The sequence below is a fragment of the Camarhynchus parvulus genome, chromosome 1 (assembly GCF_901933205.1).
Source record: "Camarhynchus parvulus chromosome 1, STF_HiC, whole genome shotgun sequence".
In the NCBI taxonomy this organism is placed as follows: domain Eukaryota; kingdom Metazoa; phylum Chordata; class Aves; order Passeriformes; family Thraupidae; genus Camarhynchus; species Camarhynchus parvulus.
Genome location: NC_044571.1, coordinates 3,928,106 through 3,954,668, shown reverse-complemented (window position 1 = coordinate 3,954,668; position 26,563 = coordinate 3,928,106). Strand labels below are relative to the sequence as shown.

General features: G+C 40.7%; 1 protein-coding gene across 2 annotated transcripts in view; it reads left to right on the top strand.

Moving 5' to 3' along the window:
• The window catches only part of DSCAM (DS cell adhesion molecule), a 471,606-nt gene that overhangs the window by 291,532 nt on the left and 153,511 nt on the right, over positions 1-26,563 (top strand). For both annotated transcript variants that reach the window (XM_030957750.1, XM_030957759.1), the window contains exons 9-10: positions 10,698-10,976; positions 22,370-22,489. In XM_030957750.1, the coding sequence (XP_030813610.1) occupies positions 10,698-10,976; positions 22,370-22,489 (399 nt within the window). The remainder of the gene's footprint in view (positions 1-10,697; positions 10,977-22,369; positions 22,490-26,563) is intronic.

Genomic DNA, 26,563 nt, shown 5'->3' with positions numbered 1-26,563 from the left:
GTGCTTTAAAATATTATTAATGTATATGTGTGTGTGTTGCCTTTTCATTTTATAGATTCCATACCTAATGGGATGAGTTTTTAAGCACTTCTATTTGATACCATGAAAATACAAAATATGGCCCAGCTTGCATACTGGAGGTTAAAAGTACTCTGAAATACAACGTTGTAAGGGGAGTTAAAATCAATGCTCAAATATCCTTATTTACAGTTCAGCTTCTCCTATCATCACTATAAATATTTTTCCAGAGAAACAGAGGGAGAATTATTGTTCATCTTCAATACAAGTCCTTTGCTTTCCTCTCTGTTCTCCTACAAGCTTTGTGGGTGACCTCAAACCATTCACCTGAAGGGTGACTCAGAATAGATGACACTGAATGAGCTGTTACTTAGTGGGGTTTTTTCCCCTCCATGTTCTGCTTTGAGGACATAATTATTAATTTCCTCATGAGTTGATCTGTGGTATCTGAATGTCTCAGAAACAATGTGTTCATTTTCAAAAGCCACCTGGGTCACCAGGAAAAATGGCACTAAGGCACAAACTGAACTCAAAAATATCCACACTTTTTTTGTATATTCAATTTCAGAAGGTTACAGCTTAATTTTTCCAGTTCACCTGTCTTTATGTAGCATTTATATGTTCAAAGCTCTGCTCCCATTGAAATGAAGTTGCTCCTGAGAGTTCTGTTTCCTCCTTCACAGCAGTCACGTCACCCAGCTTAGCAACCCCCTGGGAAAGGCAGATTTAAGTAATTTAATTAGCTTTATCTGACAGATCTGTGGCAAAGGTAAATGCAGAATTTGGCTCTATGGGGCAGCATTTATCTGCATTAGGCAAACAAATGGTTTTTAGAGTTGGCAGCCCTCTGCCACATTGACTTTCCACTTTCCAAATCCTCCAGCATGTGAAGCATCCTGGTTCTGGCTGGGATGAAGACTTGCTTAAAGCAGCATTTAAATAAAAACATGTAACACCATGAGCATGCCATCAAATACAAGAGTGCTGTCCACTCTGCGGGGTATTTTGACATTTGCAAACATCCAAACGAAAGTTAAATCATCCTTCAGAAATCATGATAAGGTCACAGATAGGAGAATAGGTAGGACAACATTTCTTGACAATAATTTTATATGGACTCCTGGCTGCCAGAGAACCTGAGAGGGGCTTTCAGAGCCTTCCTGTGCATCCTCCCACCTGGCAGGCTCTGGGAAAGCAAAAGCTTGGGAGCTGAGCACTTCTGTGCTATTTGACCTTAGGTCCTCTGCTTCTTTGCCCTGCTGATCAGAAGAATCAATGAGACACGACCTGAAATCTGTTTTTCCATTTTTTAGGAATAACTGCTGCCCTCATCTGCATAGCCACCTATGCCAGAGGTCTGCAGGCTCCAAATAACTCTGTCCCACAGAAATTCCTGTCATTCCTCCCCTGCTCTCTCCCCCCAGCTCTTGCCTGCCCCTTGTCTCTCCCAAAATCTGGATTTAGGAGGCAGCAGTGCTCTGAGCTGGCTGCTGGGAGCTGAGTGCATGAGCTGCCAGGAGAACATGCAGGTTTCTGCTTGGCAGATTTAACTCCCATGGAACTGTGCCTGAGTCCTAACAGGGCTTTTTGGAAATCAAGCCAGCTTGGCTTCTTTTTTTTTTTATATTTGGACAAATGATTTGGCCAGTTCTTATTTCTGACAGAAAGCCATGCAAACTATCCACCCTGTAATGCACAAGTAACAGAGGGAGACCACAACTGTACTTACATACTTAATTTCTGTATTCCATACCTGCTGACCTTTGCAACTGTAATAAAACCTTTCCAGCACATTTTGATTTGGCCTATGTTAGGTGTAATTTTATTTTTAGCTTTTTTTGTTAAGTAAACTGAACACCCTTTCCCCTGCCTCCTGCAAAGTGGGAACAGCAGTTACTGCCATCATCAGAAATAATTGAGATTAGCCTTGCTAAGGATACTGGCACACATCCTTGCCAAGAACAGAATTATTCTTAGCAGCCCCAGTTTGTTCCTCTGTGTTCAGCCCAGCTCTTGTGGTTTTCCAGAGGGGTTTGTACACATTTGCCAAAGGCAGAGAACTGTTGGAGTCAGAGATCCTAAAGAGAAGAATATCCTGTAGAAGATGCAGATTTTCTGTTCATTCCCACTCACAATGACCTGTCCTCCTCAGTTTTCTCCAGCTCCTCCTTTTTCCAAGTCCTGGCTCTTCTCCTCTGGATTCCAAAATCTGAACTCAAAGTGTTTATCATGTCAGTTCTAATTTCCACACTGCCTTGTTCTCAAGACTCAAAATTACCCTTTCCCTTTGGATACTCCATTTTCCCAGCCTCCAGTTCCAGTCCTCTCTGCCATCCTTCAAATTCAAGCACTGGAGTGACAAATGTGCCCTGATTTCTGAAATCTCACCAGACTGACTCAGCCACTGAAAGGTAGTGCTGGGATGTGCTCAGGGCTGCTTGGACTCTGCAAAATTTTCTCTCCACATCTGATCATATGGGGGTTTTGTTTATTTATTGACTCGGTTTTGCTCAGAATGCAAAACTTGGGCGCCATTGGGATGAATTTTTATAGGTATAGCAAGAACTTCTGAGTCTGGGAACATCACCTGAATTTGAAATCCATGCTGCTAAATCCATGGGGCAGGTGGGACTTCTCAGGTTCTCACAATACCTTTGTTTTGGTTTTTTTTTTTTTTCCTGGTTTTATGGTAGAATTGATATTTACCATGTCTCAGTTTTCCCACTCTCCCACCTTATTCTTGGAAATGGCCAAAGAATTGTAGCTGAAACTTCCAGCTGAAATGACTCAGCCTGAGGCAGACACCTGGCCTGGCAAACTGCTACCCAAACAAAAGTCAAACTGCAAGCAAATGAAAATAGTCTTATCATGGGAAGTGTTGGCAAACAAAGAAAGAAGTTATATTACCCACCCTATCTCTAATTTTTGTATTTCCACTGAAAAAAACAAAAAAAACACATTAAAGTTGAAAGATATTAAAATAATAATAGCAGTATCTCTTTTACAGCATTTTAGTAGATCTCAGAGCTTTTAAGAACAGGAGTGAGTTATTATCTCCATTTTTTTATTATGCAATTTATAGTAATAGTTTTCCCAGCTACAGTAAAAGCCATCAGTAGTAAGTGATGATTTTCTTGTCATCAGTCTCATGGGACACATTCTCATGTAAACAGCCTGCTGCTATTCACACTTCTCCAACAGGAATTAATTGAAAAAGAAGCCCCTGAGAGGGAAGGGTACAGCATCATTAAAATAAAAAGTATGGTGTTCAAAAGGACTGTTTCTGATCTTGTTGAGCTTATGTATTTCATTGATTTAGAAAGGTTCTTGTATGTAAAGTGAGCACCTCACCTGTTGTGAACCACAAAAAGGAATTGTACCAGCCTTGTTTCATGTTGGAATACAAGCAAACCAAACAGGGGCTACTTCTAAATAGCTTCATGTTTGCAACTCTTTGAATAGATCTTCCTCGTCTTTCCTGGGAAGTGTCTAGCTCTTTCTAATATCTGAAATACTGTTGGTGAATTTGCATTGCAAATCGGTTCAGGGAGGGTTGGTTTAGAGAGTGAAAAATATGCAGGCACAAAAGAGGAAAAACATCATTGGGAATCTTTGCAGGGTTCTTCAATCAATCTGCTAATCTGTGCATGCTTCAGCCTGGAATTGTGGATTATGGCAAGTGGGAGTTCAGCTTCACGCACAAATCTCAGATCTTCATGCACAAATCTCAGATTTTATCTGTTCTACTGACTGACTTTGCAAATAGATTGAATAAGGAAAAAAAAACTTCTGGCCTTGATGTCTTTCAGATCTTTCTTTCATTATATCACTTTCTGCCTTTTTTCCACCCCCCCACGCTATATGGTTTTGGATGCCTTCAAACTTGTCACAACTTCCTCGGGAAGAAATGCTCAGGCCTCTCAGAGTGACTGAAGTTGTCATGTACAGGAATCACAGCAGGGCCCTGTGGTCAGAGTGATGAGAATGTGCCATTGTGCAAAACATCCTGGAAAATGCACTTAGGATCTCTTCTCAGGTCACATCATAGGCATGGGGAGTAGTTTTGGGGGACAAGCAGTGGCAGAGCCTGATTTAAGGGAATTTGCACTTTGATAGGGATGTCTCAAGGGTGTCTAACGTAGAAATTCCTGAAGACTGGAACAGGCTGATATTCCTGACAGGGCTGTGTAAATTTTTTTTGCCATTCAGCATAGAGCAGCTTAAGGTTAGCTTTGCACTAAAATTCCTGATTTACATTCTTTAAAGTCTCACAGGTATCATCTGGATGTGTCTTACTCTGCACCACTACACTTCTAATGTAACTCCTGTAATGACTTCACCCCTGACACTGCAGAAATGGTCACCCAAAAATGTCTGTTAAAGTTGTTTCACCACTATCCCAGTATTCATGACGAGGAATTAGTATGCACAAATCTAAAACTTTTCACTTAAATATAAAGCAAAACTCCCTGGATTTGTTCACAGTCTTGTATCTTCTCTCTTTCAAACATAATTTATGTCTGTGATAGACGCATTTATTTGTGAATCATGCAAACAATGTGAAACGAGCCTTAATACTTCAATAAGTGCCTCAATTAAGGAGTTCAAGATGCTTTGTACATTGTGTTTATCAAAAACTGGCCCTCTTCTCTGTCTTACAGTGCAAATTTGTTTACTTAAGATTTTAAGAAGGTGTGTTCTTGCTCTTTTTCTGTGTTTATTTTGTCAATTATCTTTTGGCTCCAGCGATTTGGTTGGACTTTTCACAGTGATACCTGAGGACAAAAATCACTTTAGATCAGTTAGGGGCTGAACAAGGGCAATATCTCTGGAGCAGGTTCCAAAAGTGAGGCCTTTAATTAGGAAGCACTTCACCCATGAAGGGATCAGCTTGTTGCATGAAAATACTCCTGCAGCTGCTGTCTTATCTTCACATCAAGGTTTTCTTTCTTACAAATAAATAGCAAATGCATCCCCTTGGGCAGGGAAGTGAGCTCCCTACCATCCCAGCTTTGCAGGGTGTTTCAGGATGATAAGGGCTTGCACTTTTCTCCTCACAAAGGAGGCTGAAAGGAGAGGGTTCCATGGATAAATGAGATGTGACTTTAAAGCATTTTTGGTTCTAACACAACATTTTAAATGCTCTCTTCTTTTGGAGAAGCACCCACTGCAGCATCAAGGAGCCTTTGAGTGTTGGATGGCAGGAAAGGGGAGTGGGGACTGTGAAAACCTAAAAATTGCTAGCCCATGGCTAGGGTTTGTGTGTGACTGGTCACAAGGGTTCTTGAGTTGGGGAAGAGACGAGAACGTTGACTCTATGTTTAGAAGACTTGATTTATTATTTTATGATATATATATATATTATAACTATACTAAAAAGAAAAGGAAGGAAAGGTTTCCAGAAGCTAGCTAAACTAAGAATAGAAAAGAAAGAATCTTAACAAAAGCAGCTCTCTCGGACTCTGTCTGAGATAGCTTGGTCCTTGATTGGCCATTAATTATAAACATCCAAGATGAGTTAATCTAGACGGACTTGTTGCATTCTACAGCAGCAGATAACCATTGTTTACATCTGTTTCTGAGGCTACAGCTTCTCAGAAGGAAAAGTCTTAAAGAAAAGATTTTTCATAAAGAGATGTCTGCGACATTTGTGCAGAGATAATTTTGGCTTTTTCACTCCCAGCACACGAAATCTGGGGTCACACAGCTGCCCGAAGGGACTGCATAGCCTGGTGGCTGTGATTTTGCATCAGCCATAAATATGCATTGCCAGAAGTATTTTATATTGCAGACACAGCCCCTGCAACAGTGCTGTTGCAAGAAAAGCCATCAAGGAGCTGTTTACAATGATAAAGCAGGGGATGATTCTTGTTTTGCTGCGCAGAACACCATGTTCAGCTGGCTGCTGCAGGAAACAGGAGATCTGCAGGATGCTCTGTCTTAGTAAATCATCTCAGCAGCTCCTCCCAGCAAAACTCCCATGGAACAGAGGGCAAGAAATTAAGGATGTTCCTCTGCTAATGGAGAGCAGCGTGGAAGCCCTCCTTGCCCTCCTTTCCAGCAGTCCCCCAGAGGTACAGAAGACCTTGCTAGGGCACAAAAACATAATTTAAATCTTCCTGTATTAGCACTAATGAGGCTGGCCCATGCTCCTCTTCTTAAATAGACACTTAATTCAAGCTCTCATCAATAAAGCATTCCCAGGACACAGCACTTGGTGGCATGAAGCAGAGATTTTCACTCTTCTGCCCATTGTGGGTAGAGAAAAATATCCCTTCCATGTACACAAGCACAAAGATTATTCTCTCTCTGGTTAAGATGGAGCAACTTATATATAAAATAGCATAATTTCACCAAAAAAAATCAAAAATATGAAATATGGTCAAGCTAAAGCTATGTATAGGGGAGTAAAATATATAAACACACACTGAAGTATTTTAAACAGATTTTAAATGCATCTGTCCTACTGTAAATTTTCTCTGGAACAACTTATATATAAAATAGCATAATTTTAAAATAGCATAATAGCTATATATATAGAGAGAGCACCAAAAAAATCAAATGCAAGCTCTGAAATTTTGTCAAACTAAAGCTATGTATAGGGAAATAAATACATACACATAAAATAAAATACGTAAACACACCTTGAAGTATTTTAAACAGATTTTAAATACATCAGTCCTACTGTAAATTTTCTCTCTCAAGGTACTATATACCCCTCTTATTTTCTAGTGCTGTTTGGCAATGGTACAGCTTTAGTGTAGGCAAAAAAACCTCCTCATGTTGGTTAATCAAGCTTGATATTTTCTTCTCTCAAGGATATATCTCTACTCTTTACTGTAGATATTGATAGAGACAGAAAATTTTATATTTCAGAAATTATTTGCTGGATATCATCATAAAATTTTAATAAGTGATTTTTTTGTGGTCATTTCCTTCTTCAAATGAGCAGAAAGAAAGTTTATCACCTATGATAGCTCATCAAAAACTTATTTTACCAATTTAAACTGGTGAATACCATAGCTGAAAAATACTCCTCAATACTTCAAAGTTCTTGCAAGACTATTTACTTTCTTCCAAGTGCTGATTTTTAAATTACACACTGGATTTTAAAATAAGCTCCTCATAAGGACTGCAAGCTGTTTCAGGTTGAATATACATTATATTTTATGAAGCAGAAATGTTGATTTCCACTGTATCTTAAAAACCTGAATAGAAGGATAATGTGCTGCCTACAAATATTTCAGCCAATTTCTGAAATACTCTGCAGGCTGCTACTTATATTTTAGAGCTGGTAAATGCAGCCTTGCAAATCAATATTTTCAAGAAAACATTTCAATGTCACCTAATGATCTTCCTCCCTGTTTTCTTCATCAGGGAGATGGAGAGTGAAGATGCACATTATAATCCTTGGGCAATATTTTGTCTGACTTTTGATATCGTTCTGTCTGTGAAAGATTGGCTCAAATTTGTTACACACTCAGCAGAAAATACAGAAGTAATTTGCCACCCTGTTGTGAATTTTAGGGCATTTTTCAGTAATGATGTCTGAGGACAAGAGAAGGGTTTGGGCAGAAATGTGCTGGGCACCACAGTAAGGGGAGGACTTGGCATTTAGCAGGTGTTTTTACTTATCAAGGGGAAAATTTATGGCAAAACCTTTTGAAAGACATGTTCAGTTAATTTCTCATTCGTATTACTAACTGCTTGTCAATAAATACTAAGAGAATTTTTTTCTGCTGATATAAAAATCTGAGATATCTCATGTGAATGAGCTAGCTGGCCTAAGGTAATTCCAAGAGGCTGCAGGTATTTTGCCTCACTTGGTGACAGCAAAAGTCCCCATGTGAACAAGCAGGTACTTTCCAGTGCTCAAAGTTCAAATAAACACAGTCATTTATACCAAGTTTCTTTTTTTTTCCTATGCCTGATCTACCAGGTTTTCAGAATGCCAAAGGACAGGTTTTAGCAATTAGAGAGATGGCAGCCAGGAGAAGTGAGAAAAAGGGATGGCAGTGGCACTTTTCCCAAACCCAGACAGTGAGACACTCTTGGGAAAAGCCAGTGAAGGCCTGGAAGGATGAATTGTGTCGTCCTGTCCCTGATGTCACCTCTCTGTGGCAGCTGAGCATGGTCATAACTTCCCCTCATCAAATGGCACCGTGGCTGTGCTGGAAACTGTGGAGTTAATACCAAATTTGTATTTGTCAACCTCCTGCACTGTGAGGAGAATCTGCACAAACATTTGAACCTGGCTTTGAACAAGGCCTGAGACCTTTGGAGGGCCTGGAGTCTTGGAATTATAAATCACAGAATGGGTTGGGCTGGAAGGGACCTTAAAGTTCTTCCAGGGCCACCCCTGACATGGCAGGGACACCTCCCACTGTCCCAGGCTGCTCCAAACCCCAATGTCGCTCTGTCCTTCTGTCCCCACAGGTGATTTCCCACCTGCAGAGCTGCCCCAGCCCTGGGCCCAGCGCAGGGAGGAGCTGGAGCTGCTGCAGAGAGCCCAGAGGAGGCTCCAGGATGAGCAGAGGGATGGAGCAGCTCTGCTGGCAGGAAAGGCTGGCACAGCTGGCATTGTTCACCTGCACAGGAGAAGCTTTGGCCTGAGCTCAGGGTGGCCTTGCAGGGCCTGCAGGAGCCCCAGGAAAGCTGGAGAGAGACAATTTCCAGGGGATGCAGGGACAGCACACAGGGAATGGCTCCCAGTGCCTGGCCTGGCCTTGGGCACTGCCAGGGATCCAGGGACAGCCACAGCTGCTCTGGGAATTCCATCCCAGCCCCTGCCCACCCTGCCAGGGAACAATTCCTCATTGCCAAGATCCCATCCAGCCCTGCCCTCTGACACTGGCACTCCATGGGCACACACTACAACCACTTGAGAGATTTTTTTTCCTGCTTCAACTCTGGGGAAACCACAACCTTAGAATTTCTGAAGGGAAAAAGGACAAAAGAAATACAATTAGATAAAGCTACCAACTCCATTTTCTTCTGGAGTTCAAACATATCGATCACTATAAATGTTCTGCTCTGGGTATCCTTCCATTTTTCCTGTTCAAATGCAGTACAGATTAGGTGTAAGTGATCTCCCAAGCAATAGGAGAATGCACTTCTATATCTGAGGTGCATAACCTCTAGGAACTTCTCTTTTGATAAATCAGGATTTGAGTACTGCTTGCAAAGTTGGTTGTGCAGCCCTTTCAGGAGTGATTGATAAAAACCAGGCTGAGATCAATGTCCTGGTTGTTTGAATGCTCCCCTGAGAAGGGCAGAAGATTTTGATTCTTTCATCTGGACAAGTATTTGCCTCTCAATTTACCAATTTTTTAGTAAACATTCCAACCACAAACCAAAGAAAATATGGCAGCCCCATTATTTTTTCTATGTTTATTTATTCTGTCTGTTTCACTAGTTTTTATTAAAAACACCTTAAAACAAAATGATTTTAAGAAGTAGAATTCTTTACTTTGGTAGAAAATATGGTGATTTTTTAATGTTTTTTGGTTCAGACAGAGAATAATGTGGTTAAAAAAAAGGAAATTTAAAAAAAAATTTAGGCTAAATATGCTTAGCAGGAATTAAATGCCAACTTGAATATTCATGCCTCGTACCATCCCTCTGATTAGAAATCAGTTTTACCTTAATTTCTTGTCCTACAAGTACTTCCCCTTCCTGCAATCTTAGTGAGAATTGTGACTTGAAACATTAAGAAATAAGTGCTAGAAGCAGTTAAGGAAGCTCACACTCTGTCATCTCATCCCAGAAGCAAAGCTGGAGCCTCTTCCAGGTCTATTCCGTGACCTTTAAGCAAGGCCCTTGGACCAGACCTTGAGAGCTGCTGAGCTCTTCCTGGCAATGTCACTGCTGGCAGCCCTGGAGAGGCTCAAGCTGGTGGTGCTGTGACTTCTGGAAGAGCTGCCTGATCCTTTTTTAGGGGTCTGCCAGTGAGGGCAGGTGTCTCTAGAAGCCAGGACTTCCCCTGCTTGTCGACGGTGTTTTCAAAAATGTATTTTTCCTGCTAAACTATGCTTTATGGCTGTCAGAGGCACAGATTCTGCACATCTTGATGCCTTTTCTGGGCTACCTAAAAACAGAGGACAGACAAAATTAAGGGAATAAAAAGTGGTTATATTTATTGAAGGCTCTTATGGTACATTTAGAGCAGACAAAGCCCCCCGGGAGCTACACCCAAAATGGATGATGGGTCACAGGTTTTCACACTTTTATAAGTTTGGTCCATTTGCATATTGAAGGTTAATTTTCCAATTACATCTTCAGGTAATGAAGTCATTTACCCCAAGTTTGCTCCCCCCAACTCACTTTTGTTTACATTTCTCAGGGCCTGAGACAGTGAGGTGTCCTTGATCCCCAGGCCTGGAGAGGAATTATTGTGTCTGACCAAACTGGGAAAGCAGTAGCTAGGACTGTATATGGAGTTTAGAGCTATACACTAAGGAATTGCAGGATTAAAAATATATGAAATACTAAAACACTATATTAAAATATATGAAATATTAAAAAATATAAATGAAAATATTAAAAATTTAAAATATATGAAAAACAGAAAAGATAAAACCCTAAGCCATCAACCCCACCCTGCACACCCGCCCCGTTATGTTATTTCCATAACCAAGACCGTGGCTTCAACAGCTCTCTCTTTCCCTCTCTCCTTCCAGTCCCACCTTTCATCCAACCTTTCGAGTTCCCTCGCTTCTCCATTGGGCAGAGGGTCTTCATCCCCTGCGTGGTGGTCTCGGGGGACCTGCCCATCACCATCACCTGGCAGAAGGACGGCCGGCCCATCCCCGCCAGCCTGGGCGTCACCATCGACAACATCGACTTCACCAGCTCCCTGAGGATCTCCAACCTGTCCCTGATGCACAACGGGAACTACACCTGCATAGCCAGGAACGATGCAGCAGCTGTGGAGCACCAAAGCCAATTAATCGTCAGAGGTGAGGAGGTGTAATTGCTTTGAAAGGTGCTAATTAAGTGAGATTCATCGGTATTTTGTGGTGGTGTCTGTTTGATGGGTGTGGGGGTCCTAGTTGCTGGGGTACCAGTTGTGGGTTTCTCTGGGTCTGGATTGAAGGCACTTGAGACAGTAATTCATGTTCAGATTCAGGTGTTTATTATTTCTTATCAGTAAAACAGTCTCACTACTGTGAGTTCGGCAGCTTTTCATTAGAAGGCACAAAATGGCCAACAATCTCTTGTTCCAAGGTCTTTTAAGACAAACTATCCAATGAAGAACTGACACCTGGATTATTTTCCCTTTTAACCCAATAACTGATCCCAAAGAGCTGCAATGGGGACTTTTCTGCCCAATTACAAAATGCCACCCAAACCCATGGAGAAGAAGGAAGAAGAAGCATGAAGAAGAAACCCAGGACAACACCCTGTGCCCTCCATCTTGCTTCCATCCACAACACACTAAAAACCCCAAAACCTCAATTTCTCACCAAGTGGTACACCTACACTGCTCTCTATAATCTATTTCACACTTTGTGGATTCTGGTCTATCTTGAAGTCTGGGAAACTTTCTCCATGAATGAGGGTCAGAGTCAGTGCTGCCCTGGGGGTCAGGGCACCCCAGAGCAGACAGAGAAATATTCCCAGTGCCCTGGGTTTCCACAGATGGGAAGTGTGAAACAGAGGGGTGTGGGAATCAGAAATACAAAAACTTCCACAGACATGGAGGGGTTTGATTTTCAGCCTTGGGAGAACTGTGGATTGATGAAAAAATACAATACACAGACTTTAAGCAGAAAAATCATAAACTTAAATTTTCATAGTTGTAAGTAAGAATACGCCTTAAATAAGTGAGATGCCTTAAGTAAGTGAGAAACTGTATTGATAAGATGATGAAGGGTTTATAATGTAGGAAACTGTATTGATAAGATGGTGAAGGATTTATAATGTAGGGGTATGGTTGTATAGAATAAGCTGAGAGTTTAGGATTTATAAGAGAAGCCAATGTGTGCATGTGAGACAGAAGCCAATTGGGCAAAAGCATCCACACTGCAGTAGAAGTAAAGGTGATAGGTTAGAAAAACAAAAGAAACCCTGTGGCAATTGTCTATTGGGTTAGAAAGTTCTGTATTGTCTTGAAACAAAAAGCTTGTGACTACTCTTGAGCTATGGCCAACTGCTTGCTCCTTTAAAATCTCACAGCCTCTGAGGCTGATGTTTATCTGAGCAATAAATTGTTCTTAGCCTGAAAATAGTCCCATTCCTTCATTAAAAGTGGTGACAATGATAGAGGGGAATATGGTAATCCCTCTCTCTGTGGCAGAGAGCATAGAGAGCAATGAGGCACAGAAGGTAATATGGTTTTTCCTATCTAAAATTCTTGAAACTAATGAAAAACCCTGGAGTGTTTGGGGTGGGTAGGAGAGCTGCAGGAGTGATTTCCTGGGAAATTTTATCATTGGGATCAAGCCTTTGAAATTGTATTAAATTATTCTCTGCTATTGTTTTAGTCTGATTATACCCATTTTTTGTTTAGACTACTCTCTCCTACAACATTATGTCAGTAAAAAAGCAAAACATTGATGTTGACTTCATGTGGAAAGGACTCTCTGCTGTTACCTTGTTCTTTTCCTGGTTTGGGTTTATTATGCAATTAGCAGGATTCATGTACTCATGATGATTCACAACATTTTGTCTTGAAATAAATGTGAATTTACATTCAGTAAGCAAATATTTCATGTGGAAGAAACCTTTCTAGTCACACCTTAACCAAATTATCTAGAGATTATTCCTTGTGATGGATTTTCAAACTTACTGTGCACAACTTCAACAAAAGCACATTGCTTCCTTTTCTTTCTAGGAGTTTTTCAAAGTGTTTCAAAATTTTATTTTTAAAAACTCAGTCAGACCCTTCCTTCTCCACCATCTCCTTCTTGCTACCAAGTCACTGGGCTTCTCAGAGAAAGAATAATCCTAGAAGGAACCTCAGTAATTTCTACTTGCTGCACATCACTACATTTTATATTCCCTCCTTATAAGTTTGCCAAAATAAACCTTAAAATCTTAATGGGAATTTTGCAATATTTTCCAGGGTTTTTTCACATCCCAGATTCTGAAAAACTCTTTTAACTCAAATGTTCCCAGTGTTTTAATGCTATCCTTAAGGAATTATTCCCTAGTGTTCCAATATGCTTACTTTTTTTAATGCTAGTATTCCCAAAAGTCAGTGGTAAACAGATCCATTACTTTTCTACTAGTTTTGATATAAATATTTCATTGTTTTTAAAATTTTCACTGATTTTAATCTTGCTTAAAATTATTCACTACAGGTGTCTATTACTTTCCTCATTTATTTAGCAATTCTTAAATGGTTTCATTAACTACATGCATTTAATTATTCCTTTCTAAGCTTTTCTGTTAGATTTTAACCCTATTCTCACTCTAATAATGAGAGCTTTTCCTGACCTCCTCTTTTGCTGGAGAAGGGAAGATTGAAAACCTCACATTTCTGCCTGTGTCTGCCCTGCTCAGAAATGCTGCACCTAAAACCAGCTGGGATTTTCCCTGGTTTTCTGTAACTTATCTCTGGAAGTAATGTAGGAACCCTGTGTGGGTTCCTGCAGGCATTTCTCACACCCAGGATGGTTTTACCATCTGAGAACAGGTTCTCTGCCATTACTGTCTGTCCTCACCAGCACTGATACTCATGAGTGCAGAGATTTCTGCTCTTTGTAGGGATTTCTGCCCTGTCCCCCACTGCTGGGGACAAGCCCTGCCATGCCCTGACTTCTCCTGGCTTTGCCTGAACTGCACTTTCCCTGTCTCCTGCTGTCTGTGGGTAATTCCTCCCCTGACCTCTGTTCCCAGGACACATCTGCCTCTTGCTGCCTTCTCAGGCATTAATCAGTTTTCCCTTCTTGTCCAGCAGAGGAGTTTTGGGAAGACTTTCTCACCTCTCCCTCACCCCAACACCTCCATTTTCACCTCCATTTCCCCCTCATACGCTTTCTGCTCTAATTACACCTCCTAATGAGGTGTAAAATCCCATGGGCATGATAGAGAGGAACTTTCCATTCTCTTATACCCAAGGGCTTGGAGAGCAATTCTGGATCCTCAGTTTTTAGGAAATTATGAAGGCTACATCATGATCCCCCCTTGCTTATCCTTCTGCCCATGTAATGCTCTGCAGAGCCTCCTTAAATCTTCTACTCTCTCCTCTCTCTTGTCACTTTAAATGATAATGTTTTAATCAGTTTTGGATGTGCATCTGAGATAACAGCTCTCACTCAGAGGAAAAGGGGAAAATACAATATCATGTCTGACCTGAATTCTCTGCCAAAACCCTACCCTGACCTCTTTCCCTGGTACTGAACTGCTTCAGCTCCCCATCCCACAGAGGTCAGAGCCCAAACAGCCACCAAAGAGTCCCTGTGATCTCTCCTCCTCTGCATCCAACCTGACCTGTACACATTTCAAGTCAGGCTTGTTTTCCTGCTGCCTGTTTATTCTCCAGGCTTTCTAATCACCCCTCATCTTTTTGTTCATAGATGCTGTATAACTGAAACATTATCTTTTTCTAAATAATCTAAGTGGTTTATCTCCAAAATAGGGAGAAGTGGTGCTTTAACTCCTCTTGTTTCTAATTGTTTGAGGGTTTCTCAGCAGTGTGCTTTAAACTTAAATGTTGCTATCCTAAATACTGGGAGGCGTGTTCTGGGAAAATCTTATTTATGTGCACACTGTGCATTTTGATATGAGAGCAGACAGTGAATGGGAAAGGAAAATTAGGTGAAATATGACTGTTACCCACACAATTTCTTTTTCCTTATTTAGACTGTCCTTGTAGTCATTTCAAAAGTTTTAAAACAGTGCAGGCCATCGTGTTTCCAAACTAAATGGGAACCCACATCATTTTACAGTACATGGGTAGGACTAGAAGTAGAATCTAAAGTCAAGACATTCCTAAGGAGAATGAACAAACACAGGCCAACTGCTCATTGCTTCATTTGAATTATTAGTGAACACACAAACTTCTGCAGATTTCACACACAAACCTAAATTCATCACCTTTACATCTTCAGATATGTTTTCCTCAATATCTTCCATCAGATCACATGGATCTGCAATTTTTAATCATCATATATTCCTGTTTAAAGTCTGTTAAATAGATTTCTTATATTCCTCCTACAAATATTATTTTTCATATCTGAGCTGCACTGCAATTTTGCTAAATGGCAAAAGGAAAACAAGAACTGGTTTCTTAAATTCTGTGGATACTTAATGGCAAATCTTCACAGTTCCAATTATTTTGTGCTTTATAAAAGCAACCAAGCGGTGATGAGGAGCCCTAAAAACACCTGGCCAGCAAGGCTGGATTCTCCCTGTGTTAAATATCAGAGGAAGAGGATGGCCAGCTTCCACAGCATCACACAGGAGATAGAAGGCAGCAGCTGAGAGAAAAGTGAGACAAAAAAGCTTTGGAGCATCTGGGTGAGATCATCTCAGGGCATCTCAGCTCTTTCTGCCATGAGCCCCTTGGCAACAACCTAGAAATGAGACAGACCCAAATGCTCTGGACATGGGGCTGTCAGTGCTTCTCTCCACAAATTATTGGCTAATTTTAGACTAATTGGAAGAGAGGAAAACACCTCCAGTAAAGCTGAACTCTGCAAACTTCATATTAAGAGGTGATTGGTAAGAAACATTGGGTGTAATACCAGAGAATCTAAACAGGCAAAACCTTCTGCCAACACAAGAATTCTTCCAACTGGGATCTCTCCTCAAGCATGAGATTCAAATCCACAGAAAAGTAGGCTTGGTTAGTCCCAGTGTTTATGGAATATCTTTTGAAAGCTCAGTAGGAAGTGGAATTAAGTGAGTGAGTGAGAACAGGACTTTCCTTCTCAAAATTGTAGACTCTGCCAGATCCTGGTCTGCAGATCTTCTGGAAACGCATTAAAAATTTGGCAGCTAGAAGGGCTTCTCAAACCTCCTAAATCATCATCATCATCATCATCATCATCATCATCATCATCATCATCATCATCATCATCAATATTACTACTACTGTTATTATTACTATTATTATTATTAGTAATTTATTTCTTGGCACACTCTTGGTTTGCTAGTCATGCCCATAAGAAAAAGGAAAGGCTAAGATCCTGTCATGAGAGCCATAGATAGAAATGAGGAAAATATCTTCTCTGTCAACTACTTAAATCATCACAAGGAATTAATCAAGGGTTTGCTCATTAAGGCTGTCGTCTAAGAGTGATTAAAAATCTATATACACTTTATCATGTGTTATTCATTTCTGTAGAGTTTCCTAAAATGAAGTACTTATGAAGCAAAAAGCAGTGAAAAGAATTCTAACGGGTAACCAAAAAAACTGATAAATGTATTATGAGTTCAAAATTTTTCTGATACTACCAGAAAGGGGAATTCAAAGATAGTAGTGGATGCATAAATCATGATTTTATATGTGCTGTTAGAGAGCACATCATAAGTTAAAATTGAGATAAGGTCTTTAGATAACTAATAACCCCCCATAATGCATTTAGTGCATTAAATGTGTTTTCATTTTGCACTTGCCAGGGGTGTTGAATATAATTAGATAGTTAGGTACACAATGAGGAGTCCCTGAATTTTCCAGATGGTAAGAGAGTTTCCACCTTTTCTGTGATGTTTGGTGGTGGTGCTGGGGTGATGCAGCAAAAGCAATTTGGGACAGAAAAGCAGGAAGAGAAGATTTAAGGTCAGAGCAGAGTATCTAATTTCATTTACTTTCTTTGCTGGTGTTTACACTGTGGCTCTGAAGATGACTCCTAAAAGATTCACTTATTTAATGTATTCATTAGCCAAACCTGATCAACACAAGCCACTAGGCACGGTGTCATTTTGCAAAAGTACATCTTTTTTCTTGAACTGCAGAGCAAATGGTTTCACTAAAGCAGCTAAATCGACCCCTTAGGTACAATGACCACATTTAATAACTGCTCATCTTTGCTAAAGTACAGTGTTTAATGATCTCATTCATTAATACATCAAGGGTTGCTTTGGCTGATTAAATTTCCTCCATCATTTTGACAGTGGGATCCAAATGTGAAGTACAAATATTCCATGTAAAAGTGAAACACTGCATTCCAGGCTGGTGCCACAGACTATTTCTTAACTCACTCCAGCAGCCCACCAGAGGAGCTTGTGGCAGGAGCCTTCAGAATTGCTCTCCAGAGGGATTCACTGATCTCTGGGAGCCAGAAGTGCTTGCAGGGATTTGAAGTCTGGGAAAGAATGTGTGAGTTTGGCACCTGGTCCCTGGCAGGTCAGGAGGGACTCTTGCATGTGCACAGAGCAGATTTAAACCAGGGATGTGGGACCACAGGGATCTCATGATGTTGAACCTCAGCAAGTGCTGGTGCTGCACCTGGGTCAGGAAAATCCCCAGGATCGATCCAGGCTGGGGATGAAAAGATGGAGCAGCCCTGGGAGAAGGATTTGGGGGTGCTGAACCCTGTTCTGATTGCTTCACCCTTTATTTTCCCTCAGTGAGAGCCTAAGACTGCTAATCACAATACTGAAAATACCTTTTTTGGGGTATTTTAACTCCTTTTAACCTTCATTTTTTAACTTTTTACCTCCTTTGAGTTCAGCCATTAAAGAGTTGGCATATGTCAACTTATGGCTCTTACCCTAAATAATTCAACAGCTCATTTCTCATCACAGACCTGTGGCTGCATTGAATGAAGGCCCACCAGAAACTCACTTTTAAAGCAATTTTAAATGCCCTTCTTCACAGGCTCAAGAACTGTGCTGCTGAGATAAGGAGGATGATAAAAGTAGAACTGTTCAGTCACATTCATGAGTAATTTCAGAGAGTTTCACTTCTAAAGGAGTAGAGGAGTGTCACATTTTACAGCTAAGAGAGGAGGAACTAATTGTTTACTTTTTTCTATTAACTCAAACATATCAGACAAATTACCTTGGTTAAATTCTTGCTAAGCAAATTTTCTTTAAAGGCTAATGATCTCCTGAAAGATAATGAAAAAGCGAATGTAGGGTTATCATCTAAATCTATGTATCAAAATCTAGAACAAGTTTTTAACAGCACTGTGTACTGAACTGTGGCAGCACATATCACAGAAAAAGTTATTAAATTGAAATAAAATTGAGAAGCAAATGAGCAAGGAGAAAAAAAAAATGCAAAGGTCTGCTCTGTTTGCATTTTCATCATTTATATAAGAAGAAAAATCCTCTGGTTTTACCTAGGCAGCAATACAGAAAAAATTGAAAGGTCATTAAATGAATAATTTTTATTTTGCTGTACCATCTCTTCATATTTCTACTGGCAGTCTTAAGACTAAGTGGGATGGGTTTGTCTTCAAAACCAGAGCAGCATTTTTGGCATTTTTATAACCAGTCCTAAAGGACGGCCAAAGCTTTACTGAACACAGAAACTGTTTCTGTTACCAGGTATGGGCTGAGTTTTTTAAGTAAGTTTTGTTTATGGATCCAAAGAAGGAAATTCTCTGATTTCTGATGATGTACCTGGTCCTGGATCTACAGAGTTAAGTTAATTTTGGCAGTTACCATTCTAGTATTGCTCTCTACTGAAAGTAATAATTAGAATTGAGAGTATCAAGAATATCTGAGAAAAAACTTAGGTTTTATGTATAACCAAAAATACAGTGATATAAATGCGATGAAAAGCCTTTTTCAGAGCTTGTCAGTGTTAAAGGCACAACATACCATGGGTATCTCTGTGAGTTCTCAAAAGATGTGGAAGAGTGTGGCAGAATTTCCACCAAAAAGCCCAACGAATATTTCCACTTGGCATCCATCCTTTTTTTTTCTATATGTGACCAATGGGATTACACAAAAATTGTGTTTCAGCAGATAACTTTAATGCAAATAGTATTTTAAAGACTGATTGCATTTATTCTATACTAAGCAGTCTTGACTTTTCCCAGAACTTTCTGCATATGCCTGCTCATTTAACAAAATAATTCCTGAAAATTTAGCATTTCTTGCCAGTGTCATCCATAGCAAATGAAGAATATTTTAAAAATGTTTTTTAAAGAGAAGGAAAATAAAACAAATTACAGAAATTTTATATTGGAAGACAGATTTTAAAAGACATTCTGCTCTTCACACTCTTCAGTGGTAGAGGAGGACAGTAATTATCAATCATTCCATTGCACCTTTTGTAATTATCTACCTGTAAAAATGGTGGGTTCATTGCTTTTACCTGTAAGAATGGTGGGTTCGTGTTGTACATTGGTTTTTTATCCCTCTTTATGGATAAGCAGCTTGTAATTGATTTTTCAGAAGATGCAAACACAAATTTACTCACAGCTACCGAGGTGAAACAGGCTGATGCCTCCACACCAAGTCGTACGAAATCAAATCTATTTGTGCAACTAACTGTGCTTTTCACCTGCCTTGGAAAATACCTCATTGTGTGTTTGGGAATGAAACGAACACAGGACAGTGAGAAAGGAGCTACTGAAGCAAATGTTTTCTCTGAGCAGACAATTAGAAGGGGATGGGTGATTGCCCAGAGCTGTTGCTGCTGGGATTTCATGTTCGTGTTTACTTATTGTGAATTAACATAACCTACAATAAATGCTCCCCAGCGTGGCAGCCATTTGAAAAGCCAAAGTGTTTGTCAGCAGTAAATATATTTTCTAGTACAGAGGTATCTCTTGCCTCTATCACTGCTGGTTCCTTCTGTTTCTTGTAGCTGTGTTCCAAAGAGCATTTCTGTAGTTAGGCAATAAACAGCTTTGCATTTTGGCCACAGTGAGGAAAAGGTCCAGTTAGGGGGAGGTCTTGGTTTGAAATGATAAGTGTCTGATAAGGAAGGCAGGAGCCTCCCTTGAAATGGAAAATGTAAACTCTCTCCCTCTGAATTATTATAATTTTGAAATTAAGGGGCACTTAGGTAAAGATATGTGAGTAGGAATAACAGTTCTTTATTAGGAAAATCAAAAAGAAATACAAATGTAATAGTACAAAACTAAAAAATACTGCCAGAGTGAGACCATGTCCTGCCCCCTGTGTGTCAGGGGGTGGCACAGCCCCATCCCATGGGGGCTCAGCCCTCCTGCAGTGCCAGCTGTGCTGCTGCTGCAGCAGGGATCCTGCACAAGGCGGGAGTTTTCCTCTGCAGCTCCAGGGCTGCTGCAGATGGGCCTGGGCTCCCTCTGGCAATGCAGGGCAGCAGAAAGCTGCTCCTCTGGCAATGCAGGGGGCAAAGGCTGCTGTGCTGTGCCAGGCTCAGATTGGATCCAGGTAGGAATTCTTGGCTCCTCCCCTGGGCGCAGCATCTCCCCATGGGATGCTGGAATTGGATCAGCCCCTGCAGGGACACTCAGTGGCCATGGACAGCAGAGATCTCCTGGAGGGAGGATTGGCTGTGGGAGAGAGAAAGAAAAAACTGCCCCATGGACAGCAGAGAACTGCCCCAGCTCTGACAGGTGAACACAGCACACACACCCCCAGCCTAAAACAGGGGATTATTTTCCCTCCAGAGGACTGTTGTCCTCTTTTAAAAAGCAGCTCTATCTCGGAATGTGGAATGAGAAAGCTGGAGGGGAGTCTGGATTGTGAAGGCACAGGGAGGAAGGCTCCAGCTGTTGTGAGGAGGGGTCTCTGAATCTGCAGAGAGAATTTCCACAGACCTTCAACTCTGAGCTGTCCCACACTCACCAACACTGGCAGCTCCTGTTTCTCCTTCAGGAAAACTTGGGACACTTTGGCACAATGAGAGCAAATATTTGCATGAATTATGAGAGTGTTTATACTGAAAAAAACTTGAGGGTCATCTATTAGAGCATTGGTGCTTCTGCTGTGTTTCTGCTGCACAGATTTTTTCAATGGATAATTAGTCCCATATTCCTGGGCATTAATAACTATTTCAGGCCCCAGGGAAAATGTTTACAGTACTGAGGTCCTCCTCTATGCTCCCTTGCATTTTCTTGTGCTAAAACCTTTTACCAGACTTGCTTTCTTAATGTCTGGTACTTCTGGAGAGGCAGCTCAGGGTTGGATCAGAAAAAGGATGGATGGTTGGGTTCTTCATTCTGTCTTCCTCAGCTTTCAGACAAATTCAGCACTGCCTGGACCTGGGCAATCCATGAGGCTTCAAATTTTGCGGTGGGATGAGGAGAGCAAGGAATTATTAGGATTTCTCCTGTGCTGCCTTAGAACTCAGTGTGTTGCTGAAATAAAAGGCAAAAAAAAATCATTTGAGAAGAAAAAGGTCTGTCAGATGTTCTAATCTGTTGCTCTCTGTGGCCCTGTGAGAAATGACAGAATGAAAAACATGTAGAATAAAACCACAATTGATTTACTTCTTTGTTTCTTGGATATTTACACTTCCATGTTCTGAACCAAAGAGCAGAGTGTCAACAAAATACTGTGACTTTAACTGACCATAATACAACCATTAAACACTTCCAATATTCAAAATTTTAATAGGATTTCTTAAGTCTTCACAACTTTCAACCTCTTTTTCATGATTTTGTCAAATATTTAGGTTTTACTGAGACTTGGGCATTTAGAATCAGTCTTTCATGTCACATTTTTGGGCCTAACATTATCACAAGCTGTTTTCTTCATTGTGTACTTGTATTTGGAATGTGTAGAGCTTTTCCTTGAGATAAGCAGCTCTTATTTTATTTATGTACAAATAGGTATGTGTGGGAGACTCACAGCAGTGGTTTTATGCTACTTTGGGATAATTTTAATAATATGTGTACATTGATGCACTGAAATAAGATTTCTTATCAACTTAATGCAAGCAAATTGTGTTGAACCTCTCTCTGGCTGGTTGAAAGGCAAAGTCCCATCAGAAGCTATGGTTCAAAGACCCTTATTTTAATATTAAGTTATTTGATTGCTAATAAAATCATTCTTTTCTAAGGTTATTTATATCAAATAATTCTTTTTTTCTAAAGCTTGCTAGTTCACTGTTATAAAAAAGCAAACAGAAAAATTCCATTGTTGTTAGACATCTGACAAACCTACCTTTGGTAGAAAGCATTTATTTTCTGTCCACAATAATATGATTTATCTATTACTCCATTTTTAACCTCTCCCATGGAGAGGTCTTATAAACTTATTTTGGTATCCTGTAAAGACCAGTGGTTTTGTCATGCCTGGTAAGAAATAAATTGAGGTTGTGCACAGAAAGTGAATTATTTGGTAAAACCAACATTAGTGTGTTACTGGATCAGCAAAAAACCGGTTTTAATTTTTGCTTTTCACCATGAAGTGTTATAATTCTGCATGGGACTGCTCTGCCATTTTGAATTACCCAATAAATTGCCAATAAATTGCTGGAATTCTGATGTCTCCCTTTGCTCCCTTCCCACAGTGCCCCCCAGGTTTGTGGTCCAGCCCAGCGACCAGGACGGGATCTATGGGAAAGCCGTCATCCTCAACTGCTCTGCCGAGGGCTATCCTGTTCCTACCATTGTCTGGAAGTACTCCAAAGGTAGGACTCCTGTGGGGACCACTGGGGACAGGCTAATTCTGCCTTAATAACATCCCACTCACCCCTAAGTTGCTGTTTTAATCTCCAAATTGCGAGGGAGAAGCAGGGTCCAATGAGGGACATACCAGTTGTGTTTTATTCCTCATAAATCATTTCCCCCAGTAATGGATTCTTTGCTTCTTTTTTGCCAAGGTTGAGATTAAATGTGCAAGATGGTATTTCTTGTTTGGACTCAGATGTTTATTAGTTCTTATCTATGTTACAGTCCCACAAACCCTGAGTTCTACAGCATTTTAACAAGCTAAAAATGGAGCCCCATCTCTCTTTCTACAAGGCCTTTTAAGGATAAACTGTCCAATTAAGAAATGACACTTCAATTATTTTTACTTTTACCCCAATAACCAGCCACCTATGCCCCACAATGTGGACTTTTTTTATCCAATTACACAAAACCACCCAAACCCATGGAGAAGAAGGCGAAGAAGAAGGAGCAGCCTCCACCCTAAAACCCCCATCTTGCTTTATATCTATTACTGAATTCTAAACACTTCAACTCTGAGTTTTTCACCCTGTGATATCACACACTTCTATTCAAACTCCACACCCACAATCCCAGTTCTGTCATTGCATTTTGGAAGTTTTCTCCAGGCCTCAGGTCAAATGCAGTGTTCTCTTGGGGGTCAGTGCCTGGCAGCACAGAAAGTCTCAAATTCTCAGTAACCAGGGTTCCGACACCCCAGCACAAAGTGCTGCTCACTGTCCCACACAAGGCTGAGCTAGATGGACTTTTGCTCTGCCCTGTAGATGTCCTGGCTGTGCCTCTGAGCCTGTGTCAGCTCAGCAGGCAAGGGATGAAAGGGATGTCTGGGAGAGAACAAACACAGCTTTAATTGAAACAACCAGCAAGGTTCACTAGCAGCATTTGGCTGCTTTTTTTCCCTCCTCTTCAAAATTTGTAATAACATGGCCAATCACATCTTTTCAGCAAAGAAGGAAGGTCAGGTAGCATTAGCATAAGCAGTAATTCAGTATGAGCTTTACATAATGCTTTAACATTTTCTCCTCGTGTAACAGAGCATTAAAAGTGGCCCCACTTGACCCTCAGTAACCATAGGAAATTGACTGCTTTTTAGTTAAAATGGGCTGCCTGATAGATTGCATCTTCTGGCCAGCTGTCTTCTGGTAGGTATTGGCAAAAAAACACTTTCAGCTAACTCTGTACCCAATCTAAATGAGTTAACTCCTTAAAAAACAAAATGAGGTGCTGTTGAGAAGAAATCTTTATGTATTGCTCCATGTAATTTTTGGTTTCCTTAGAATCTAATTGTAAATATTCAAATTGTATTTGATGAAAAAATGGTGAGAGAAAAGTTCATGTTAAAGACTATTTGTGCTCTTATTGATAAATTATGGTTCGTGGCAAGAAGGGTGCAGAGTTCCAAATTTCAATAATCTCAGTGGTATGTGGGATTTTAATTCTGAATAAAGGGAACAAAGAGGTAATTCTGGTTTATTCTGTTTGTGTGTTGAAGGAGTACAAGCCAAGCTGGAAGTGTTGTAATTAACTGTGAGGAGATAAATAACCCATATTGGAATGGTAGAATCATAGAGTAGTTGGATAAATCCCCTTTCAGACTCATCCAAGCAGTGGATGCAATAGCAGTAAAGATGTGTGTGCAGATTAAGAAAACTTTGCAAACTGCTGCACAAAATTTTTTCCAGTTTTTCCAGTAGCTGTCCTCAAGAGTACCAGCCCTTTCCTTTCTGTGAACACTAAATTGTTCCCACAATTTTTCATGTGAAGAAACACAAGAAGTGATTGGGCAATCAATGGCAAGCATCTACACTTAGTAAAGCATAAATAGGCATTCCAACTAAATGACAGGAAAAATGTCTCGTTAAAGAAAAAAAACTGACAAAAATAAAAGCGGGACAAGCACGTGACTAAAATAGGTGAAAAGTCAACAATGGCAACTAAATTTTGTATGAAAACATTATCATTGTAACATTTTTAAGTTCATAGTACTGATCACCAGGCCTTCAAGCCATAAGTTCCCAAAGCAGACTCTTCCAGGTCTAGAAGTATTTTTGATATACATGTCTGATTTTTTTTTTTTTAATATTCTAGATGTTGTATTTGTAGGTTGTTCTACCTCACTATGTTACACTAAATAAATCCCCATAATATTTATTCACTGTATTTCCTTCTGGGTTGACTCGGCCAACTGTTTATAGTGATTAATGCTGACAGATAATAACTTTGTGTACAGAAAGTGGTGTCAGAGAATTCCATTGAAGACGAGCACATTCTGACTTCCCTGAAAAATCCCATATCCTGCTGCCAAAGTCAGTTGCAAACCCCTTTTTTACAAGAAATGTGTCTTAATATACATTTAGGAGTCTTTAATGTTAGGGGAACCTGAACTTGTGGTGACAGTCCAGCAGGATCCTGCTTCCTGTTCCCTAAATTACCCCCCAGTATCTTATTTCCAAGGAAAAGTAGATTATTTCAAAAATATTTGGCTTCCTGTTTTTATGGACCTTCCATTTTTACGATGCTGTCAAAATTGTCTGATCAGTGGTCTGAGATTTTGTCGTTTTATTTGATTCATTTAGGGTTTTTGTGGATTTTTTGAGGTTTTTTTAACAGTGCACTTTCTCAATAAGTCCTGGCTGCAAACACAGCACAACAGAGATTTTTTGTGTCACCAGTCCATCAGCTGTAGCAGGAAACAAGAGGAACAGTCGCTGATGTGGTTTTCCATGTTATCCAGGGTTTCATAAACAAGGGCCTCGAGGTCCCCTGAGTGTGCCATGTTTACTACAGCAGACATCCCTCTCAGTCATAAGAAATTCATTTGCTGTTTGCATTAGGGATGCATACTGCCATGACTGTTCAGCTGTAATCGTCAATAATTCATCAGCCTCTAAATGTACAACAAATGTGCCTTTTCACCCATGAAAGGGCTGAAAATCTTCATTTCCTCTCTTCCCCTTCCTGGTTCTTCTGCTTGGTGCTCCTTTTGCCCCTTTAACATGGGAAAATTAGTGCTGCTGTTGCATTCCTTCTTTTCATGCAATGAATTCAGTTTGGATAACTGTCTTGGTTTGAAAAGGCAGGCATCTGCTAAGGAAGGCAGGAGCCTCCCCTGGAATGGAAAATGTAAACCCCTCCTCTGAATTATTATAATTTTGAAATTAAGGGGCACTTAGGTAAAGATATGTGAGTAGGAATAACAGTTCTTTATTAGGAAAATTAAAAAGAAATACAAATGTAATAGTACAAAACTAAAAAACACTGCCAGAGTCAGACCATGCCCTGGCCCCCTGTGTGTCAGGGGGTGGCACAGCCCCATCCCATGGGGGCTCAGCCCTCCTGCAGTGCCAGCTGTGCTGCTGCTGGAGCAGGGATCCTGCACAAGGGGGGAGTTTTCCTCTGCAGCTCCAGGGCTGCTGCAGATGGGCCTGGGCTCCCTCTGGCAATGCAGGGCAGCAGAAAGCTGCTCCTCTGGCAATGCAGGGGGCAAAGGCTGCTGTGCTGCTCCAGGCTCAGATTGGATCCAGGTAGGAATGCTTGGCTCCTCCCCTGGGCGCAGCATCTCCCCATGGGATGCTGGAATTGGATCAGCCCTGCAGGGACACTCAGTGGCCATGGACAGCAGAGATCTCCTGAAGGGAGGGATTGGCTGTGGGAGAGATAAAGACAAAACTGCCCCATGGACAGCAGAGAACTGCCCCAGCTCTGACAGATGGGGATAGAGCACACACCTCCAGCCTAAAACAGGGGATTATTTTCCCTCCAGAGGAATGTTGTCCTTTTAAAAAGCAGCTCTATCTGTGAATGTGGAATGAGAAAGCTGGAGGGGAGTCTGGATTGTGAAGGCACAGGGAGGAAGGCTCCAGCTGTTGTGGGGAGGGGTCTCTGAACCTGCAAAGAGAATTTCCCCAGACCTTCAACTCTGAGCTGTCCCACACTCACCAACACTGGCAGCTCCTGTTTCTCCTTCAGGAAAACTTGAGACACTCTGGCTCAATGAGAGCAAATATTTGCATGAATTATGAGAGTGTTTATAC